Source organism: Lathyrus oleraceus, chromosome 2, assembly GCF_024323335.1.
Source record: "Lathyrus oleraceus cultivar Zhongwan6 chromosome 2, CAAS_Psat_ZW6_1.0, whole genome shotgun sequence".
Lineage (NCBI taxonomy): Eukaryota > Viridiplantae > Streptophyta > Magnoliopsida > Fabales > Fabaceae > Lathyrus > Lathyrus oleraceus.
In genome coordinates this window covers 304,192,180-304,211,909 of record NC_066580.1, presented here as the reverse complement: position 1 = coordinate 304,211,909, position 19,730 = coordinate 304,192,180, and the positions used below count along the sequence as shown (strand labels likewise).

General features: G+C 35.4%; 2 protein-coding genes across 2 annotated transcripts; both read right to left on the bottom strand.

Moving 5' to 3' along the window:
- Window positions 1–5,344: 5,344 nt before the first annotated feature.
- On the bottom strand, window positions 5,345–5,752 carry LOC127122986 (uncharacterized). Its single transcript, XM_051053256.1, has one exon. The coding sequence runs from the start codon at window positions 5,750–5,752 to the stop codon at window positions 5,345–5,347; it is 408 nt and encodes a 135-aa protein (XP_050909213.1).
- Window positions 5,753–16,344: 10,592 nt separating this feature from the next.
- LOC127119237 (cyclin-D4-1) lies at window positions 16,345–18,852 on the bottom strand. The gene is made up of 6 exons (XM_051049434.1): window positions 18,233–18,852; window positions 17,914–18,000; window positions 17,741–17,839; window positions 17,439–17,640; window positions 17,195–17,316; window positions 16,345–16,802 (listed from the first exon to the last, which is right to left on the bottom strand). Exons 1-6 carry the CDS (start codon window positions 18,566–18,568, stop codon window positions 16,581–16,583), a joined length of 1,068 nt encoding a protein of 355 aa, XP_050905391.1. The 5' UTR covers window positions 18,569–18,852; the 3' UTR covers window positions 16,345–16,580.
- Between the last annotated feature and the right edge of the window lie 878 nt (window positions 18,853–19,730).

The window sequence follows — 19,730 nt, the reverse complement described above, 5'->3', positions numbered from 1 at the left end:
GATTATTTTTTCATATGACTCTTCTAATTATACTCTACAGTTTCTCTTTACATGACAAGAGCCAATTATGCCTGGAGGATCATCAAACATTTGAAGACATTATAGGTCATATGTGGACTTCGTGAAATTTAACCTATTTTCAAGTGATTTTTTCTCAACTTTCAAGGATTATAACTTCTTCAATTTTCAACATTTGAGGTTGATTCTTTTTTCACAATATTACTTGTGATGCCCTGTACATTTTTTCTTCGAGGATCAAATTCAAATTACGCTTGGAATGTGATGGAATTCTTTGAGACATTACAGGTCATTTTCATCCATTTGAGACTTAGAATTTTCTAAGTTATATTGCCAGATTTTCGTGCCAACTTCAACATGTCACAACTTTGTGCTCAAGCATCCAAATGCAACCTTTCTTAGCACATTTTGATCTTTGATATGATGTCAACCAATTTCAAGAAGAATGGGATCAAAAAGCCTCCTGAGTAAGATGCCCCATTGGGTCGAAAATGGTGACTTGGAACTGAAGAAATCACCATGATCCGAAATTTGAACTTCACTAATCTCAATTGCAAGCCAAATTACCACGCGTTTTGAACCTAAACATGTTTAATTAAGTCTCCAGAAGTTAATTTACTTTTAAAACGCATGATTTGGGTGAGTTTTGATGGTTTCCAAGTCACACTTTTCTCACTTTCTGATCAAATTCGTTTTGCACGAATTGAGCATCATTTGATACGTATGAGATCACCAATCACTTCCTTATAAATATAGAAACATGCTTGTTTCATTCACAAGCTTTGGAAAGCCAAAGAACCCATGTTTCACTCTGAATTTTTTCTAGAAAATTGAGCTATCGTGTTTTGAGTTCCAACTTGTTTCAATCCAATTTCTTGATTACATTAGCACCTTCGATCGTCTCTGAAGCTTTTGCCACAATTCCTAAGCTCTAAGACCTTCTAAAGTGCCCTGATCAGATCGAGCTTCATCAACTTTTGATTACCATTTTGACAAGGTAGCTCTGAGCATCATTTGAACTCAAACAAGTTACCACAATGTAGTTCTTCACTCTCTGATGCTTTCCCCTAACTTATTTGGTGTTGATCGATCGTGTTCATCATTTAATTTAATTTTTTGTGGCTTGCTTGTTTCTGAAACTTCTCTGAAATTCTCCATGCTCAGTTTAGATAAATGAACTTTGAGCATGAGGTTGAATTTGTGATGAGGAGGTAATAATATTGGTGGTAGTCTCATGCTATGAATTTGCAAAATGATGAAACTCTAATAAGGGACCATCAGGGAAGATGACCGAATTTATCTCAAGTTATCTGAGTTTGCTTACACGTTGGCAATTTGAAATGTTCTGATTTGTCCATTTTGAATTCAATCCCTTGTTTTATTTTGGCTAATTTCCATCGTGCACCCTAGCCTGAGGATTGTTGGATCTGCCACGTTAATTAATGAGGCCAGATCCAACGCTCAATATTTTTTCTGATTTTATTTCTTTTTCTTTTTTCATTTTAAATTGAATTTTCTTTTAAAATTCATAGTAAATTCATTTTTCATCCAAAAAATCCCAAAATAATTTCTAAAAATTTCTTTTATTTTTCTTCATATGATTTATATTTTTCCATATTTGATTTTCTTGATTTTATATTTTTCTTGAATTTTCTCTTTTCTCCATTGTTTTAATTGGTTAAAAAGTAATTCTAGGCATTTAAAATTTCTGAAAAAATTATTTTATGTTTGTTATTTTATTTCCAATCTTTCATAATTTTCTTGGCTATTTATTTGGTGTTTTGAAGGACTTTGTGGATTTTCTCTTTTATTTCCCTTTTAAAATTCATTTTAAAAATGTTTTTAATGCATTTTATTTTATTTTCTTGTATTTTATATTTGTTTGACCTTTGTTAGCTTTTGTTGGCCTTAGATCTTGGTTATTTTGATCATAGGTCTCATCAAACTAAGTGGATCTTAGGTGTTGATGGGGTGAAAACCCTAATCCACCAAAATAGATGATTGATTTTGATGATGAATTGATCAATCCTTTGATCCAATTTGGGTTTGATTTCTCTTGTCTTCTTCTTCATCCCTTTATTTTCTTTTTTTCCTTTTGATCAATTGGATAGTTTGCGTCCGTGTTGTTCATGATGTGTGGATTGGTACTTAATGAACTTTCATCATTTCAAATCTACCTCTTAATCGATCATGGATCATTTAAGGTACTTTAGATTGATGCATAAGTTTATCCTAAGTGTCATGAAGTATGGATTGATGTAATGGACCACTCTCCTAGCCTTTGTGCTTGATTCATCCTCTTTTCTTTTTTCTGTGGCATAGCTTTAGGAGAACGATTTATATATCATTTCTCTAGCATGTATTAACATAAATACTATTATTGTCCAGCCTCAAATAGTTATGACTTCTACATAAATTCAATTACAATTGCTTAACATAGCGTTAAATTTGTCCTGAATCTAAAAGCAAGTCATTTTTATAAGTGAGATTGTAAGTATCCTAATCTCCATGGTATTGTGTGAAAAATATTATTTCCTTTTTACCTAAGAGAGCTAGTGGCATACTTGTTGATTTTATCCAAGTTGGAGCCTTTCTCATGGTGATGTAAAGGTCCATATTTTCATACTTGTGGGTGAATAGTTTGGTGTTCTCCCAAAAATGAAAATTTTCCTTTTTATTCTTGATTACTAACACAAATTACTACATATTATTGCATTAACTTTACTTTAATGTAATTTATCTTATGCTCTTTGCTTTATATTTTATTTTAGTATCTCATATCATATTTGTTCTTTGTCCACTTGGACCTTCGTTTATGTTTATGCTCTTTTTCCTTTGTCCATTTGGACTTCTTTTTCTTTTAAAGATGTTAATAAAGGAAAAACCCTAAAAAAATTGGTTCTCTTGATTCATGGATTTGTGGTTACTATCTTTGGCATTGTTGTGGAGTTGTAGACTTAGAACTAGGATCTTGACCCTTGCTTTGGGATTTTGTGATTTGAGACCTTGGGATTCATCTGGTACCTTTGACTTTGGGCTTCTTTTAAAGACTTGGCTTGGTTATTTTGGTTTCATCTGGCATATGGATTATTCTTTTCTTATTGGACTTGCTTGAGGCTTAATCCAAAGGAAGGAATTCTTGCTTGACTTATGTCATAAATCTTTCTATTTCTAGGTTAGATCTTTCCTCCCTAGCTTTTACTTTATGCCCTAGGATAGCCTCTCTATCTCCTCATCATCTTTAATTTTCAAAATCTTCTCTCTTCTTTTCAAAAAACCTTCTTACTTTCAAACATGAACCACTTTCTCAATAAACCTTGACTTTTGTCAAGTGATTTTCAAAATATTTTCTTAATAAATGTTAATACGTCTTAAGCATATTCAAAACCAAGTTCAAAAGACTTAAAAAAATACATAACTCATTCAAACTATTTTGTTCCATTTGTGCACTTTTTCTTTTAAGACTTTTTTTCTCAAAGTTTAGACATGACTCATTATCCATAGTTGAGATGTAATTCTCCTATCCATATAGTATTGATGATAATTCTTTTCCATCTAGGCATACTTGTTGATCTTTATCCAAGTTGGAGCCCTTCTTCGTGGTGATGCAAAGTTCTCATACTTGTGGGTGACTAGCTAAGAAATCTCCTTAAAATGATAAAATGTATTTTCATTAAAAATGAATCCAAACAAACATCTTTTGTTATTTTGACCATGAACTACGAGGTTGTGATCTTCCATTGAACTTTGTTGATACGTAGGCATGAGACTCATAAAGTCTTGGCAAACATAAAAATTATGAAAAACATTTCTCTTCTCATCTCCCTAATCTTTTGCAAATAACGCCATTTTAAAGCCAAAATGCACAGATTTTCAAAGAGGTTCCTATAGAGTACTATAGATGTTTTGTGTGCTAATATGTTCCCTTTGCATAACCAACTCCCTGACCCTTATCTCTTTTTATTAGTTTTGTTTTAAAACTTCTTTGGGTTTTCTTTGTTCTTTTTCTCTTTCCTTTGGAAATAATAAAAGCGTGGTGGCGACTCTTGCTTTGTGAGTTAAGTTAATCAATAGCTTAATCTCAAAAAAATTATTGCTACAGAAAAGTGATGTCTCTGTTGGGGAGTAGTCATTAGTGGGTTTAGCCTATATTTGTTTATATATGTATATTATGTTTGTTGTTGTTTGTTATTGTTTATTCTGTCTGGTGCTTGGTGATCTCTGTATGGTGAGATAAGTCTTATACCCGGACTTGAGTGCTCTTATGATAGGGGGTGGTATAGTCTTATTTGGCTTATGTGGAGTTAATCCTTAATGAGATGACTTGAGATCCCCTGCTCAGTGGGGGCCCATTTGGGATTACTGATGTCTTACGAGTAGTCGTAATTGGCATTACTTTTTCCGACCTAGGAGAAGCTGAGGACCTTAGAACCTTTAACCCGTCTTGGCCTTTTAGGACGTAGTGTGGTGGTTATTCAAGTGTAGACTTGAATTAGTTATTACGCGATACTACACTCGGATGAGTTTCTCTTGAGAATATTATTGATTGGCGAGTAGTCGTTTAAGCCGATAATATCCAAAAGATGGAATTATGACTCTTGGAACTTTTTTTAGAATAGATCAGAATGCTCAACATGTTCTTCTTCTTATTTAGAATAGATCAGAATGTCATCAATAAATACCACTACAAAACGATCCAAGTAAGTATGAAAGATATGATTCATGTACTCCATAAATACTATGGGTGCATTAGAAACACCGAACGACATCACCAAATACTCATAGTGTCCATATTGAGTTCTAAACATTATCTTATGTACATCTTCACCCTTCACTCTGATCTAGTGGTAACCTAACCTCAAATCAATTTTACTAAACACACGTGTACCCACCAACTGATCCATCAAGTCATTTATCCTCGGAAGTGGATACTTGTTCTTAATTGTCACTCTATTCAACTATCGGTAATCCACACACAACCTTATACTACCGTCTTTCTTCTTCACCAACAACACCGGATCTTCCCAAGGCGACACACTTGGTCTCATAAACCTCTTCTCTAGCAAATATTCTAATTTCTTCTTCAATTCTGCTAACTCCAATGCATAAATCATGTATGGTGCCATAGAAACAGGTTTGTCACCATGGACAAGATCAATAGAAAACTCCATCTCTCTCTCTCTTTCGGTACATCTGAAATGTCATCTGGAAACACCTCTGGAAAATCCCGCACTACCTACAATTCCTCAACCACTGCCTGACTCTTAACAGATAACACCATGAACAGCACAAACATGTGAACTTCCTTTTCCAAAAGCTCCTTCAACTATCTAGTAGACAAGAAACCAACGTATTCCTCCTCACCGGGAGTAAGAAACCGCCCTGGCTTGTTATAACAGTTGATATAAACATGATTGAACTCTAACCAGTTCATACCCAAGATAACATCAAGATTCTCCAATGGCAAGAAAATAAGATCAATGCTAAAATCTTTATCAAAGATTAACAGAGGACAATTCAAACAAACTGAAGTAGTAGTCACCATACCTTTAGCAGGAGTTTTGATAACCATTTCTCCACTCATAGAAGACACAACAAGGCCTAGCCTTTGCACACAGTCAGCAGCAATAAAAGAATGAGTAGCACCAGTATCAATAAGAGAAATCAAAGGCGTATCATTAATATAACATATACCTCTGATCAACTTGTCATCACTGGAAGTCTGAGTCCCCATCGAGCGAACACCTTTCCTCTAGTTATAGATTGCTTAGGCTTTGTGCAATGAGTGTTGATATGTTATGGTTCACCATAGTTGTAGCAAGTCACCACCTTCTCTTTGCAATCAGCAACTAGATGTCATGACTTCCCACAGTTGTAACACTTCTTCACATCACTCTTGCATTCGTTGACACGATAACCCAACTCATCGCACCTATAGCACTTAAGAGGAGTAAGAGCACTTCCCTCACTTGGCCTCTTACTATTAGCAGCTCTCTATTTACCTTTATCAACTGGAGCAATATATGGCTTCCCACAGTTCAGGTTTTGCTTTCCTCTTCTCTCACTCAGTCCCTTGTAGTGATCAGACCGAGCCTTACTATCATCCTCATAAATTCTACAGTTGTTGACCAACTCTGGAAACCTCCTGGTTTATTGGTATCCAATCGCCTACTTAATTTCAGGATGCAAACCATTCTCAAATTTGATACACTTCGAGAACTCAGTAGTTGCCTCACTGCAATGAGGGTAGAACTTAGCAAGTTCCACAAATCATGCAGCATACTCAGTAACCGACAAGTTACCATGTTTCAGCTCCAAAAACTCGATCTCCTTCTTCCCACGAACATCCTCAAGAAAGTAATTTCTCGGAACTTCCCTGCTGAACGCAACCCAAGTTACAACTTCAGTGCAGCATTCAACACCTGACGAGTGTTGGCTCACCAGTCATCAGCTTCCTCAACTAACATATGCATACCAAACCACACCTTTTGTGATTCAGAGCAATCCCTCACTCTGAAAATTCTCTCAATCTCCCTGAGCCAAGTCTACGCTCCATCAGGATCGTACCTACCCTTGAAAGTAGACAGGTTGTTCCTCTGGAACTTCCCCAAATGTCGGAACTCGTCATTCCCACTAACATTAGGTTGATTCTGCATAGCCTGAGCATCAGGCTACAAAGCAGCAGCAATAGCAGTGTCGTTTCTTCCAGCCATTTTTTGTTTCACACCAACAACAACAACAACAATGGTTAGAGAGACAACATCGACAGTATTCAACTATCACACCACACCAACTCAACAACTTGGCCGGACAGACCGACCAACTTTGATACCACTATGTAACACTCTAAATTTTCCCTCGTGTAAACTTAAAACATTTATCAGAGAAAAATAATTCAACATGCAATTTAGGATGCTACACTACAACATACAATCAACCTACTCAATCGAAAGGACATGTAACACTTGACAGTTATAAAAATGGTAGTAATAACCACAGGTATGAATGTTAACTTTTATTAAATAGCAGCGGAACAACGATAACAAACAGTTAACTCAACATATCCAACATCAACATAACATGTAATAATAAGAAATGTTAAAACATAACGAAAGACACAACGTTCCAAAATCCCCGGTGTTACATATCATAGTAAATGTTGACACTAAAAATAAAATGGAAGACTTCATCTTCCACTCACATCTGAGCTCCTACTGCGGATTATCTGCATGTTACCCACGTGGAGGCAACATTCAAACATAATGAGTGAGATATCATAATTATATACAGGAAATTGTGATAATAAGTAAGAATCATATTATCAGAGGCACATCACCCATTCCACAACAAAATTCCACATAATCCACACAACAGCTATCCTCACATAATAGTAACATACAAACCATCCAACAAAATAACAAATGCAACCAATGTACAATGCAATGAGACTCAACAACTCGACTCAATGCATGTGGCACCAATACGTGAACACTCACCATAGTCAATGTACACTGCCAATATTGGCCATCATGCATCAAACACATGTTATACAGCTCAACAACATCAACATATAACATGACAAGCAACAACAATGCATTTAAGGTTATGTCACACTATCACATAAACATTTCAATACCTATCAACATCATCACCTAAGAAATATTCATTTTAAGGTACTAGAACCAATTTTAAATGACAGTACACGCTCTTAGCTTTTTGACGCTTCGAACGACACTCGAATCGGACACTCGGAACGAAAGTTATGAATTTTTAAAGCTTTTAAGAAATTGCTCCCAATGTAACCAGTTACCCCAAAACCAGTAACCAGTTACACTACATCCAATAGTGCAACCTAAACTATCACACACACGGTAATCGGTTACCCAAAATCTGGTAACCAATTACACCCCCTTTTCCAGCCCATGTGTGGCCTCTATTGCACAGGGTAACCGGTTACTCAAAAACTGGTAACCGGTTACACCCCTCAAATATTACCCAGAAACGTGTTTTTAAGCAGTGTAACTGGTTACTCCAATTCTAGTAACCAATTATATTGTTGCAGAAGCACTTTTCTACAACTTTTCCAAAATGAAAGTCATCTAGAATTCATCCCAAAACCCAAGTTTTCTCACAAATCGTTTATACCATATTTTAACACGAAAATCACCTTTCCAAAGTTCAAAAGTCCAACTTATTTACACCGAAAACATTCATAACGCAGTTCTGACTATGACCCGAAACAATATCAATCACACAACATTGACAACAACCAATCCAATCAAATTTTTGGATCTAACAGCAACAATTCGCCATACACATAATTCAACAATTAACAAATATCACCATGATCATGAACATAGAGAAGAAAAACACAAACCTATATGGCATAATCTGCCCATCATCACCATGTTAACCCTTAGATAATCAAAACTCCACCCTTACCTTAGAGTTCCTAGCAATAGATTCTTTGACCTTCAGCAATGGTGATTCTCTGTAAGACCCCAATTTTGACCCTAAGATCCCTCATGCAATTTCATCATATGCATTAGCATTGGGATCATACTTTTGCATTCTCCTTACCCCTCTTTCATTGGGTTTATTTTGGGAGAGATCACCAAGCACCATGTGATGGTATCATACTTGTATTTTATCATTTCACTAACCAAAATACCAAAAATATGTCTTTGTATTTACCTAACTCTTTTGTAGGTAGGACATGATCATCAAAATTCATCAAGATCGCACCTAGGGTTTGAGACCTTCATAACTAAAAGCACAATCAAGGATTGATTCAAAATGTCTCAAATCATCATGTAAGAGTCCCAATGATCTCTACATGTCATATTGATCAAGTATTCTTCAAGAGTTTGGAGGTGATTTGTCGTGGAAACCCTAGTTTGATTGGGTATCTTGAGTAACTTCTCCAACAAGCTATCTCACCAATTAATCAAATTTCTCAATGGACACTTAAAAATTCATCATCTTATGCATGATCTACCATGAGCCTAAAAATCCAAGATAATTGAAAGTTAGCAAGTTGGTTGATGGTGGTTGGCCAGATGAATTCATCTAATCAAAACTGGGTCTCCCTAGACCCTATCTCCTACAATTTTCACCATGTGAAAATTATTCCAAGAGAAAAGTTACTCTAAATGGCATTCCAAACAACTTTCATCTTGAGACCTAGAGCTATGTTTGCTTGGAAAATCATTTTCTATGTTGAAACATTATAGGTCATTTTGTCTAAACCCTAATTTGAAAGTCAACTTCCCAAGGCCATAACTTGCTCAATTTTTATGCTATTAAAGATTTCCAAGTTTCACAATCAAATTAAAGATGTCTACTTCAACTTTGATGTTTGGAGTGAGATATAATTCAACTTTATGAGCATGTGATATGAGGATACATTATAGGTCATTTTTGACCTATACCATTGAACAAGTGATTTTCCTCAACTTCAAAAATGCATAACTCTATCATTATAAATCCAAAGGATATTAAATTTGTGACCATTTGAAGGTCTTTGAAAGCGATACAACTTTGATGAAGACACTTTTCTCATTTGAAGCTCACATAAAAAGTTAAGCAAGGTGGAATATTGAGATATATGGCTTGACACTTAGAAAAAATTTCAACATGTTGAAATTTCCAAACTTCCACCTCAAAATTCACCATGATCTAAGTTCCAAATGAAAAAGTGTCCAACATCAAAGTTGTTCCCCTTGATCTAAGCTTTCCAAAAAACCCAAGTTCATGCATTTTGGATAAGTATTGCTAGGACTGCGCATGGCTTTAACAGTTCTGCATGATTAGAAGAAATCAAATGCCAAAAATCACATTTCACATTGCCTTAACATCCAAGCCTCATTTGAACTATAGAATGATTGTAAATGGATCAAATTATATTGCTTCATGGGCATGTACACTCCCATGCAAGCTTGTGCATGAAATGTCCAAATTTAGCATTTTTTTCAAGTGAGCAAACATTAGTCCCAATTGCTATAAATACAAGCCTTTAGAGCTCAATTCAAAGACACCTTGTGCGCCAGCTTTGCCCCCCAATTGAAACCCTCAACATTCAAAGGAAAACCTGAGAATTTTCACCTTGAAAATTGAGTTTGAATCTCACTGTTTGGAGATTCAGAAACTCCAGGATCCAAAGCTTTGTACCATTGCTAAACCTCTCCTGCAAGCTTCTCAAGTGTGATCAGGTCAAGGTTGAAGCAAGCAAGATCCATTTCTGCACAGCATTGAAGGTAAATTTCAGAAAACTTCTTCTCTTCGATTCTCACTCAATTCTCATCAATTCTCTTGAATCTTTGGTTGTCTGAAGTCCTACCAATGTAGGCAAGAAGATTGAGTTGCTTTGAGGTCAAATCGAAGCAACTCAGTTGTCACGCCTTTTTTCCTTCCTTTGGAAGATGTCTTGGTTCAAGGATCCATGCTTGTGATAAGTGGGTTGAGTGTTCTCTAAAGAATGACTTAAAATAAAATAAAAAGCAAAAGCAAAATAATACTAACTTCTAACTCATTAACAACTAACATTTAATTTCAAACCATTTACTTTATTGCCATTTAATTTCAAGTCTATATTCATTTTCCATTATTCATACCATTCTAATTGTTTATGTTAGTGCCATTTTCACTTTGTCCATTTGGACCATATTGTGTGACATATCTTATTTGTGTATATTTTGCTTGTTTGTATGGTCTTTGACCATTAATGTACATAATAAGAAACAAAAAACCCTAAAAGACTATTGTGTGGATTGTTGGCTTGATCTTGGGACAATTGGACTTAGAATTTAGGCAACATTCCTATGCTAAAGGACTTGGCCAATGCCAACTGTTGTGAAACCCAGTGCTTGCAATTTGAAACTTCATCTGATACATCATTGAAGATCCCTTTGAGTTCATCTGCAACATGATCATTATGAAGTTGTTATTTTGAACTTGTGACTTGTAGAATTCATCTGCTACATAGGCAAATTTGAAGAAGATCATGGAGTGGCTAAGGCTTGGATGGGGCTATCTTTATTTGATGCCTTGCTCTTCAAGATTAGTATTGTATGCATTGTTTGTGGCTTGATTCTAATATCCAAGGGAATTTGGGGTTTCTATAAGACATTCTTGTCTATTGGATTACTATCCATTGGTCAGATCTTTTCAACTCTTAACTTTTAATTTTGTGCATAGCATTAGTCTTTTCATCTCCTCCCCACTTCTTTAATTTCAAAATCTCTCCCTCCTTTTAAAAATTCTTCTTTGCTTGAACTAGTTTTGTTCTAAACTTTGACCACTTTGCAAACTAGAAACTTTGGCCTTATGCCATTGCATTTTCAAACTTCTTTTCTTAATCAAACTTGTAAATAAACTTAATTATACTTGACCTAAACTTTCAAACAAACTAAAAAGAACTAACTCATTCAAACCATTTTTAGGCCTTTGTGCCTTTCAAACTTAATTTTTGTTAAAAGCAATGCATCAACTTTGAAATTTGTATCACGATCTATGAGGTTTTGATCCCTCATTTTTATGTTGGTACGTAGGCACAAGTCCGAAGGTCTTGTCAAACACAAAAATATAATTAATGAATTCTTTTTTCATCCTACCATTCTATTTGTTTATTAACATCACTTCGTACAAAATACATATGCACACAAAAAAGGGCTCCCTTGGAGTACCTAGGACACTTTGGATGCTAACACCTTCCCTCTGTGTAACCAACCCCCTTACCTGTAATCTCTGACATTTTATTAGTTTTGATTTGAAAACTTCTTACTTTTGGGTTTTGTTCGTACTTTTTTCCTTTTCCCTTGGAAACAATAAAAGCGCGGTGGCGACTCTTGTTATTTGATGTCTAGCTTATCCATAGATTTATGATCATGAATTTACCGCTACATTCTCCCCTTGATCCCTAGTTTCTTCTTCTCCCTTTCTCAGCTTCTTCTCTCTTCTCTCAAATGTTATACTCTCTGTGTTTCTATCCATCAATCCCTTTTTTTTAATTATAATTCTTATTATTTTATTAACTTATTGTATTATCACTAATTTCTTAATAATAATAATAATGATAACACTAATACTAATAATAATAATAATAATAATTCACTCAATTAACTAATTAAATTAAATTATAACTAAAATAGTTAGTTAGTTTTACTCACCACACCACCATTTCTACACTTTTGCTCATACACTCCCTAATACCTTAATTTCTATAATTCTAAGGCAACTACCTCACACCAAGGGTAACACAACACATCAAAATACCAATCAACGCAACACAATCACAACTGTCACATAATTAAATTACGAAAAATAATTTAAATAAAATCGGGGCGTTACAATCACAAAGAAAGGAATATATCAAATTTGCAATGTTCCATTAATGTTTGAGAATTCCTCTTACTTAAGGGAAGAGTAAGCATACAAGTATAATGTATAATATAATTAGTAGGGGTGTTTGTGGTGTGGTTGGGAGATTTTGATGCTAAAAGCAGTCCGAACCACAAGAGAAAAAAGCGTGTGGTTTGGTTTGGTTCAATTGGCTTTTAGAAATAAAATTGAACCAAACCAATGTGGTTTGGTTTGGTTCGGTTGGTTTGATTTTTTACAAAAAATATATTGAGCTATACATACACATGTAGATGACAACATAAGTTTGTATTTAATAATCCATACACTACCAAATAACAACAAAACTCATCATATTTGGACAACAACTTCCCATTTAATATGTAAAAATCAGATTAGACAAAAGTGGAATAATAAACATAAAACAATATCAAAGACATTATAATGAAACAAAAAAAATAGAGGATATGAGAGACTAGAGAAAATGAAAAAGAAATAACATAAGAGAGGAGAGATTAGAGAAGAAGAGGTACGATAAATATGAAATTTGAAGAGAGAACAGTAGCATAAAAATGAGAAGGTGAAAAAAATAATATAAGAGAGTATATATTAGAGAAGAAGAGGCAAGATGTATCTGGAGAAGAAGGTGTCATACTTCTAGGAGAGATTTGAGAAGGTTGAAACTGAAACCCTAAGTGTGAGGAAGAGAAAATTGTTCAGAATCGTAAGGCTAAGGCATAATAGATTTAGGTTTGGGTTGGTTGTGAGTCAAGTGAAATTTGGGTTGTAAAATAATGGGGTTTGATTCTGTTTGGTTTGGTTTGCAAACTACAAACCGCGAGTCAAACTGAACTGCGCAGTTTTGTTAAAAAAATTGCTAAAACACATCCGAACCAAATATGATTTTTGCGGTTTTCAGTTTGGTTTTGTTCAATTTGTAGTTTTCTATGGGGATGGTTTAGTTTAAAACACCCCTAACAAATAGTAAGGAAACATAACTGGGCGGGCTAGCCACCGCTTATCCTTCATGTTTACTTTCTTCTATCTCAACCACGTCTTGGTGGGTGGATGTTCATGCTTCGAGCTAACCGATTAGGGATGACATGTTGATCTCCATCAATAGGCCCTTTCTTTGGTCTTGCTGGAGCACTTGATAGATTATTTTTTTCCCTTTAATATCACCATTGATAATGGTCGGTTCCCCTTGCAGATTATGGTACTTGAGCTTGAGGTGGACCGACGAGGCTACAATGTCCAACGTGGCTACGGAGGATCTTCCTAAGACGAAATTGTAGACGCTCATGCAAGACACGAATAGGAATTGCAAATTGATCGTTTGAATTTCCTTTCATTCACCTACTTACATCATCATCTCTACATACCCCCAAGGAAGGGTGGTTGTTCCATTAAATTCATGCAAGTCTGAGCATTCATATGGCCATAACCTTCCTCTTTCCATACCCATCTTTTCAAACAGCTTGAAATAGATGATGTCCCAAGAGCTACCACCGGTAATTAGGACTTGGAAGACATCGAATTTCGCGATTGTTGCGGTAATCACCATGGGAAGATTTCATTAGGGATGTCTCCCAACTTCTCAGAGTCCCGAAATTCCAACGTAGGTCGGTCACGGGTCTTCACTGACGTGCTTCCATCTTTTTTGTGGACGGCTAGCATCTCAGTGATTTTCCTCTTTGTGGTCCCATTAGATGGGTGATTTTCACAGGGTGTTCCTTCTATGATGGTGGTGATATATGTAGGCTTGCCTTTCCTAGCATCATTTCCCTCGTCACTAGTTCCTACTTCAGTACTTTTTTAGGGAGACTTGACCATGGGTGATTCCTCCCTTTCTCGCTTGCTCACTTTCACATACTCGGTTAGACGACCTCTTTTGATCAACCCTTCAATGGCATCCTTCAGTTGGATGTAGTCGTCAGTGTTATGGTCGTGCCTTTTATAGAAGCGACAGTACTTCGACTTATCAGTCAAGATTGACTCTCAAATAGGGAAAAGGGTTTGATTCATCCTCTATGGAATTCTGTGTTGGCACAATCCTAGTTAAGGGTGGAAAAATGGGTCCGACCGGGCAGGCCCCTTTTTTTTATGGGCTTTTTCGGGGCGGACCTAAATGGGATGGACATGCCCGTTTGCAACCCTTAGTCCTTGTATATCTTCTCCTGGGATACGTTCAGTGGCATCCATGCATTTTTCGGTCACGTCCTTCCGCCGATGAAAATCCCTCCCGACTGGGCGGCTAGAGTTGGCATCGGCAGAGGCGGGATTGTCGAACCACATATTCAGCTTCTCCTCCAGGATCATGTAGGAAAGAGCCATGCTCAGCATCTCCTGAGTGTTTCTCACCTTCTTCCTTTTGATCTTCAACCTAAAAGGATGATCGCGCAGAAGGTCATTCTCTAATACCCAACACTTAAGCCTTTTTCCGACTCCCTTTACCTCAAAAAAAACTTGAGTAAACGATTGACTGAATTACTTTAGTGCGGACAAAGATCCGAGCGTACAAAGGATACTTCAGTTGATTCTTCGACAATTGATTCTTCGCGTGATCTGGGGAGGAGCATGGTTGCCTCAGTCTCCCTCGGGACATTAGGGAGGACTTTGATGCTTCTTGCTCATCTAATGATTCTTTGTCTTAGGAGCTTCATTTTTTTTTTTTTGCGATCAGATCTGGATCGACAATGTGAGTTCTTCTAGATACTGCCCCTTGAACGGTGTTCCCTCGTTGAGACGCGTTGTGGAGGCTTTATTCAAGGCAAATCAACCTTTCTCATATCGCTTGTAAATTTTGTTGTTGAATGATGTTATACATGTTGTTTATTCGCTCGTTAGTGAATTGCAGTCCAAGGTTAACTTTCAGTATCTGGAAGTTTGGTAAGGTTTCAAGTTGCGAGACTATAGGTGGAATCGGAGGCGCGATTAGAGGAGCTTGGACATATCCAGCTATCCGAGGAATTTGGACCAGATATGCATGTAACATAACTTCTTCTCTTGGATTTGCAATGTTTTGCGGAGGAGGTGGAGGTGATTGGATAATTCCTACTTGAACTGCGGTGGCGACTTCTCACGGGACGGCAGAGTGAGTGGCTTTGGATTCTGCCATTATTTGGAAGCGTAGGAGTCAGAGATATAGAAATTCAAAAAATCAGAGCCGAAACGATGCTTGATCGGATCGAATGCGATGGATCTTCGTGTTCGATTTCTGAGGCTCTTGATTCAATGACCCTAGAAGGTTCCGGACTAGCGAATTCAAGAGCTGGCGTGAAATTGTGGAGAATATATGAATAAGAAGTCAATTCCCGCATACGACATTTCGTACTGAAACTAGAAATGGAGTGAGGACCTGGAGTAATGGCGGATCTAAGTTTCCAATGCAACAGAGAGGGGGACTAACATGAAAGATCAGCATTACAACGCTCAAGTCAGCATGTGAAGGAGAAAAATGAATTGAAATTGTATTTGAAATTTAATACCTAAATTGGCGTCTTCTCTTTTTATATATAATAGAGATGAAATAACTAATTTGCTATTAGTTAGAAGTAAATTACAAAGAATCATTATATGCCCGACTTTGAAATCATTAAAACAATATTAAATATAAATTCTTTTAAGTGTTCCTCTAGTAAACATTTAAAAAAATAGAAACATTAAAAAAATCATGTTTTTCCTACAAAATGAATATATAATTTTATCAAATCTATGTAGTAGTTAGAATATTGCCGTAACACACAAAAATGAACTTTTGTTTTGTTTATTTGTCTGGCCGGAAAAACCAATACACAGACATTGACCAGTCAATGACGAAATTTAAGTTACCTGTGTAGAAATTTAAGTCACAATAACCATTGAAAAACCATATTATTACATATTTACCCTTCTCAAAATTTAGATAAATTTTTATTTAAAAAATGATTTTATATATTTGATTTTCTTATGATATTTCAAGTTAGGAGATTCACATGTGACAACACAATTATAACCTCTCAAATATTACATATGTCACTTCATTCACATATGCTATGCCTCAACAACATTGTTTCATCAAAATTTTCTCTACCAACCGCAGCATCTCTCTCTCTCTGCAGTATTTTTTTGCAGCTGTTTCTGTAATCATAATAGTAATAATAATCTCACTATAAACAACAACTTATTCATCCAAACACACCTCTTTCAAACTTCACATTTCATCATTATCCATTGGAAGGTCCATCAAATTTTCTCCTTTTAGTATTTGGACTATTTTGTAAAGAATTTTGATATGACCCATTTGTTAACTCATCACTCTTAAAACTCATGCACCCTCCATCAAGCACCCCTATAGGACTTTGAGGCACAAATGGTGTATACTTAGATGCACCTACCTTGATCAAGGATAGATCTTTTATCAATTCAACACACTTTAGAACTCTCTCCTGCAAAATTCACCACAAGAAACATAATGTCAAACACAAGGACAAAACCAATAGCAAAATTTTCTTATGCATTAACCGATAACTCAACCGGTATATGTTAGTTGAGTCAGAGTTCAATCTCTGATGACAACATTTATTTATATTTATGTATTAATTGTAAACAAATTGTTATATTTATAAATCTAACAACTTTTAAAAAAATAGCAAAATTTGGTCTTGTGATCATTGTTTTTATGTGGGAACCACAAACCCGGAATCCCTACCGTAGAAACATGGTGATGAATCTCGGCCATTGATTTCGGATCGAACTGCTCAAATTACACAATTAGTGAATTAATTTTAAGCAACCAGATGGCGAGTTTTGTAACTACGGAATCTACGCACTACCTCACCTTATCTACAATGACGAAATCGGCTATGGCCTTATCGACTTCATGCCCCGGCAGTTCCTTCAAAACAGAAATTGCTACCCCTGCAGCAATTTCAGAAGGCCTGAACTCCAAGAAATCAATACCTGCAATTGCAATTGAATTTTCCAACAACTCTTCAAACTCATTACTCCTCCTCGCAATAACAATGTAGTACACAAGGACAACACATTCATAGCAATGAGAATGAATAGTATAGTATATATACCCTTGATTATGTTAAGAATGAGTTGCACTGATCTCGCAATCAATGACTTTCCGGCTTGATTCTCGCAACTGATCTTAGATATGAAGTAGTCTATGAAGGAACAAGGAGTTAAGGCATGCATTTTCCATCCTAATGTGCTTAATATCATTAGTTCCATTCTTTGAATTGTTTTAGCTTGGAACACAAATCTCGGTTCTCCGACCTATCCATTATCAAATGAGAAAAATGATGTTGTAACGAAACTGAATCACATGTAACAACAATCTTTAGAACAATCATTGAATCTATTTAATCTTATATACCTGTAAATCTATGCAATGCGGCACTTTAACTTCTTCCATTTTAGCCGCAAGTGAAAAGCATGCCACAGCTAACAATTGCACAGTCCAACTCACACCTCTCTAAACATTCCATAAACAACAATTAGACTATAAAAAAAGAGATCAGAAACAAACTTATTAGTATTCGATTTTACCGGTAATTGATAAGCCGATAAGAACCGATCCAAGTAGTTCACCGATAAGCAAAGACTCAATGGTCCAAATCCATAATAAGCATGAGCCTGTTTATCACATTATAGAAAGCAAAATTCAGTGATTTAGATACAATCTATAACTAGTTAAAAAGACACACTTTTGATGACTAAATTCACATTAGAATCACTTGAACTACCAATGTAAGAATCTCATAAACATTAAAAAGTTTCATTTTTCAATAACCATTGATTAAAAATACGAACTTTAGGTGCATAAAAGAATTAAAAAAATTCCATTTCAGAAAACTAACAAACCAACCTTCCAAATCCAATCAAGAGCCTCTCTTCTAACACTCAAATCCAAGTCACCACTTCGCAATCTCATCAAATAATCCTCTCTGGGCAAATGTTCAATCTCTTTCTCAACCATAACCCTCACAATTTCCTCACTCTGTGCAACAAAACACACAAATGATTCCGATCCAACGTTGTCCAAGTTGTCCAAGTTGTCCAAGTTAAGGTTCATGTGGTCCCATGAAGTTGAGATTCCAGAACCATCAACAGCACCATTGCATTCCAAATCCTCATCAAAGCATGTGCTATTGGTTTCAGAACATAGAAGATTAGATGTAGCACTGTCAAAGCTTTCAGCCATGGAAGGAGGTTAAATGGGGGGTGCTAATAGAGAAACACCATCAAAAGGGTGAGATTAAAAATCAAAACTTTATTGTTGGGTGGTTTTGATTAGATGAAAAAACACAAATGACATTGGTTGAACATGGAAGGAGAGTGTGGGAGTGATGAAAGGGATGAGCTTTATGTAGGAAACGGGTTTGTGGGTTTAGGGTAAAAGAAATTGAGAGGAATTAATGGGGCAAAAATGAGGATGGGTATCCATGGATATAGCCAAGACCCAAAGAGAAAGCAAAATTAAACACAATTACAAAAAAAAAGGTTTATGGTTATGGTGGGTTCCCATAAAAAAAAAAGAGAGTGGTGTGATTTTGTTAAAATGGTAAAAAAAATTCAAGCAAAAAAAGAAATGGTGAAAACAAAATTTGGTGATTTCTATTTTATGCTTGAACATTTTGTTTTGTTAATTTTTTTTAAAGAAAGACTAATAATTTAGTTCAATATATTTAAATTTATGGTTTAGATTCTATTAAACTATAAGAATTTTTTTGAATTAAAGATAATTAAATTATATATGAGGTGAATTTTTTTTTTGGAAAAAGTTAACGGAAAAATATATTAATAAAAGAGAAATAATAAAAATCAGCAAAATTTATTTTACCATTGACAAAAATCAAAGATGAAAATCGTATCAGATAAGAAAATATATCAATTTATGATGTGCTCCAAATAATTGAGTCCCTGTATTTTAAAATATATAGAAAAAAAAATCTTTTTAACCTAAGTCATCACTAAGTGATAGTTTTGATTTGGTCTAAAATCTACAAATTGGTAATTTCTTTCCAAATAAACTTAAATTTTCTTTTCATAAAATCTAAACACTAGCCAATGAAATGGCATCGATGTCTTTTATAGATATTCTTCTATCATATATAAAAACCAAAGAAGATTGATCTCAGTCGATGAGATAGACATTATAAGTTGTTGGAACAAGATTGTTCATATCTCTTGGGTTTTGATGATAACAAGGTACTTATAGAACAAATGGGTATACTAACATATGTTCGAGTGTGCAGGATCAAAAACATAAATTTATTTTAAATGAATCATGATTGAAAGCATATGTGGAGAATCAATATGACTCTGATTATGATTGATCAGAATCTGATGACTCTGAATGTGTT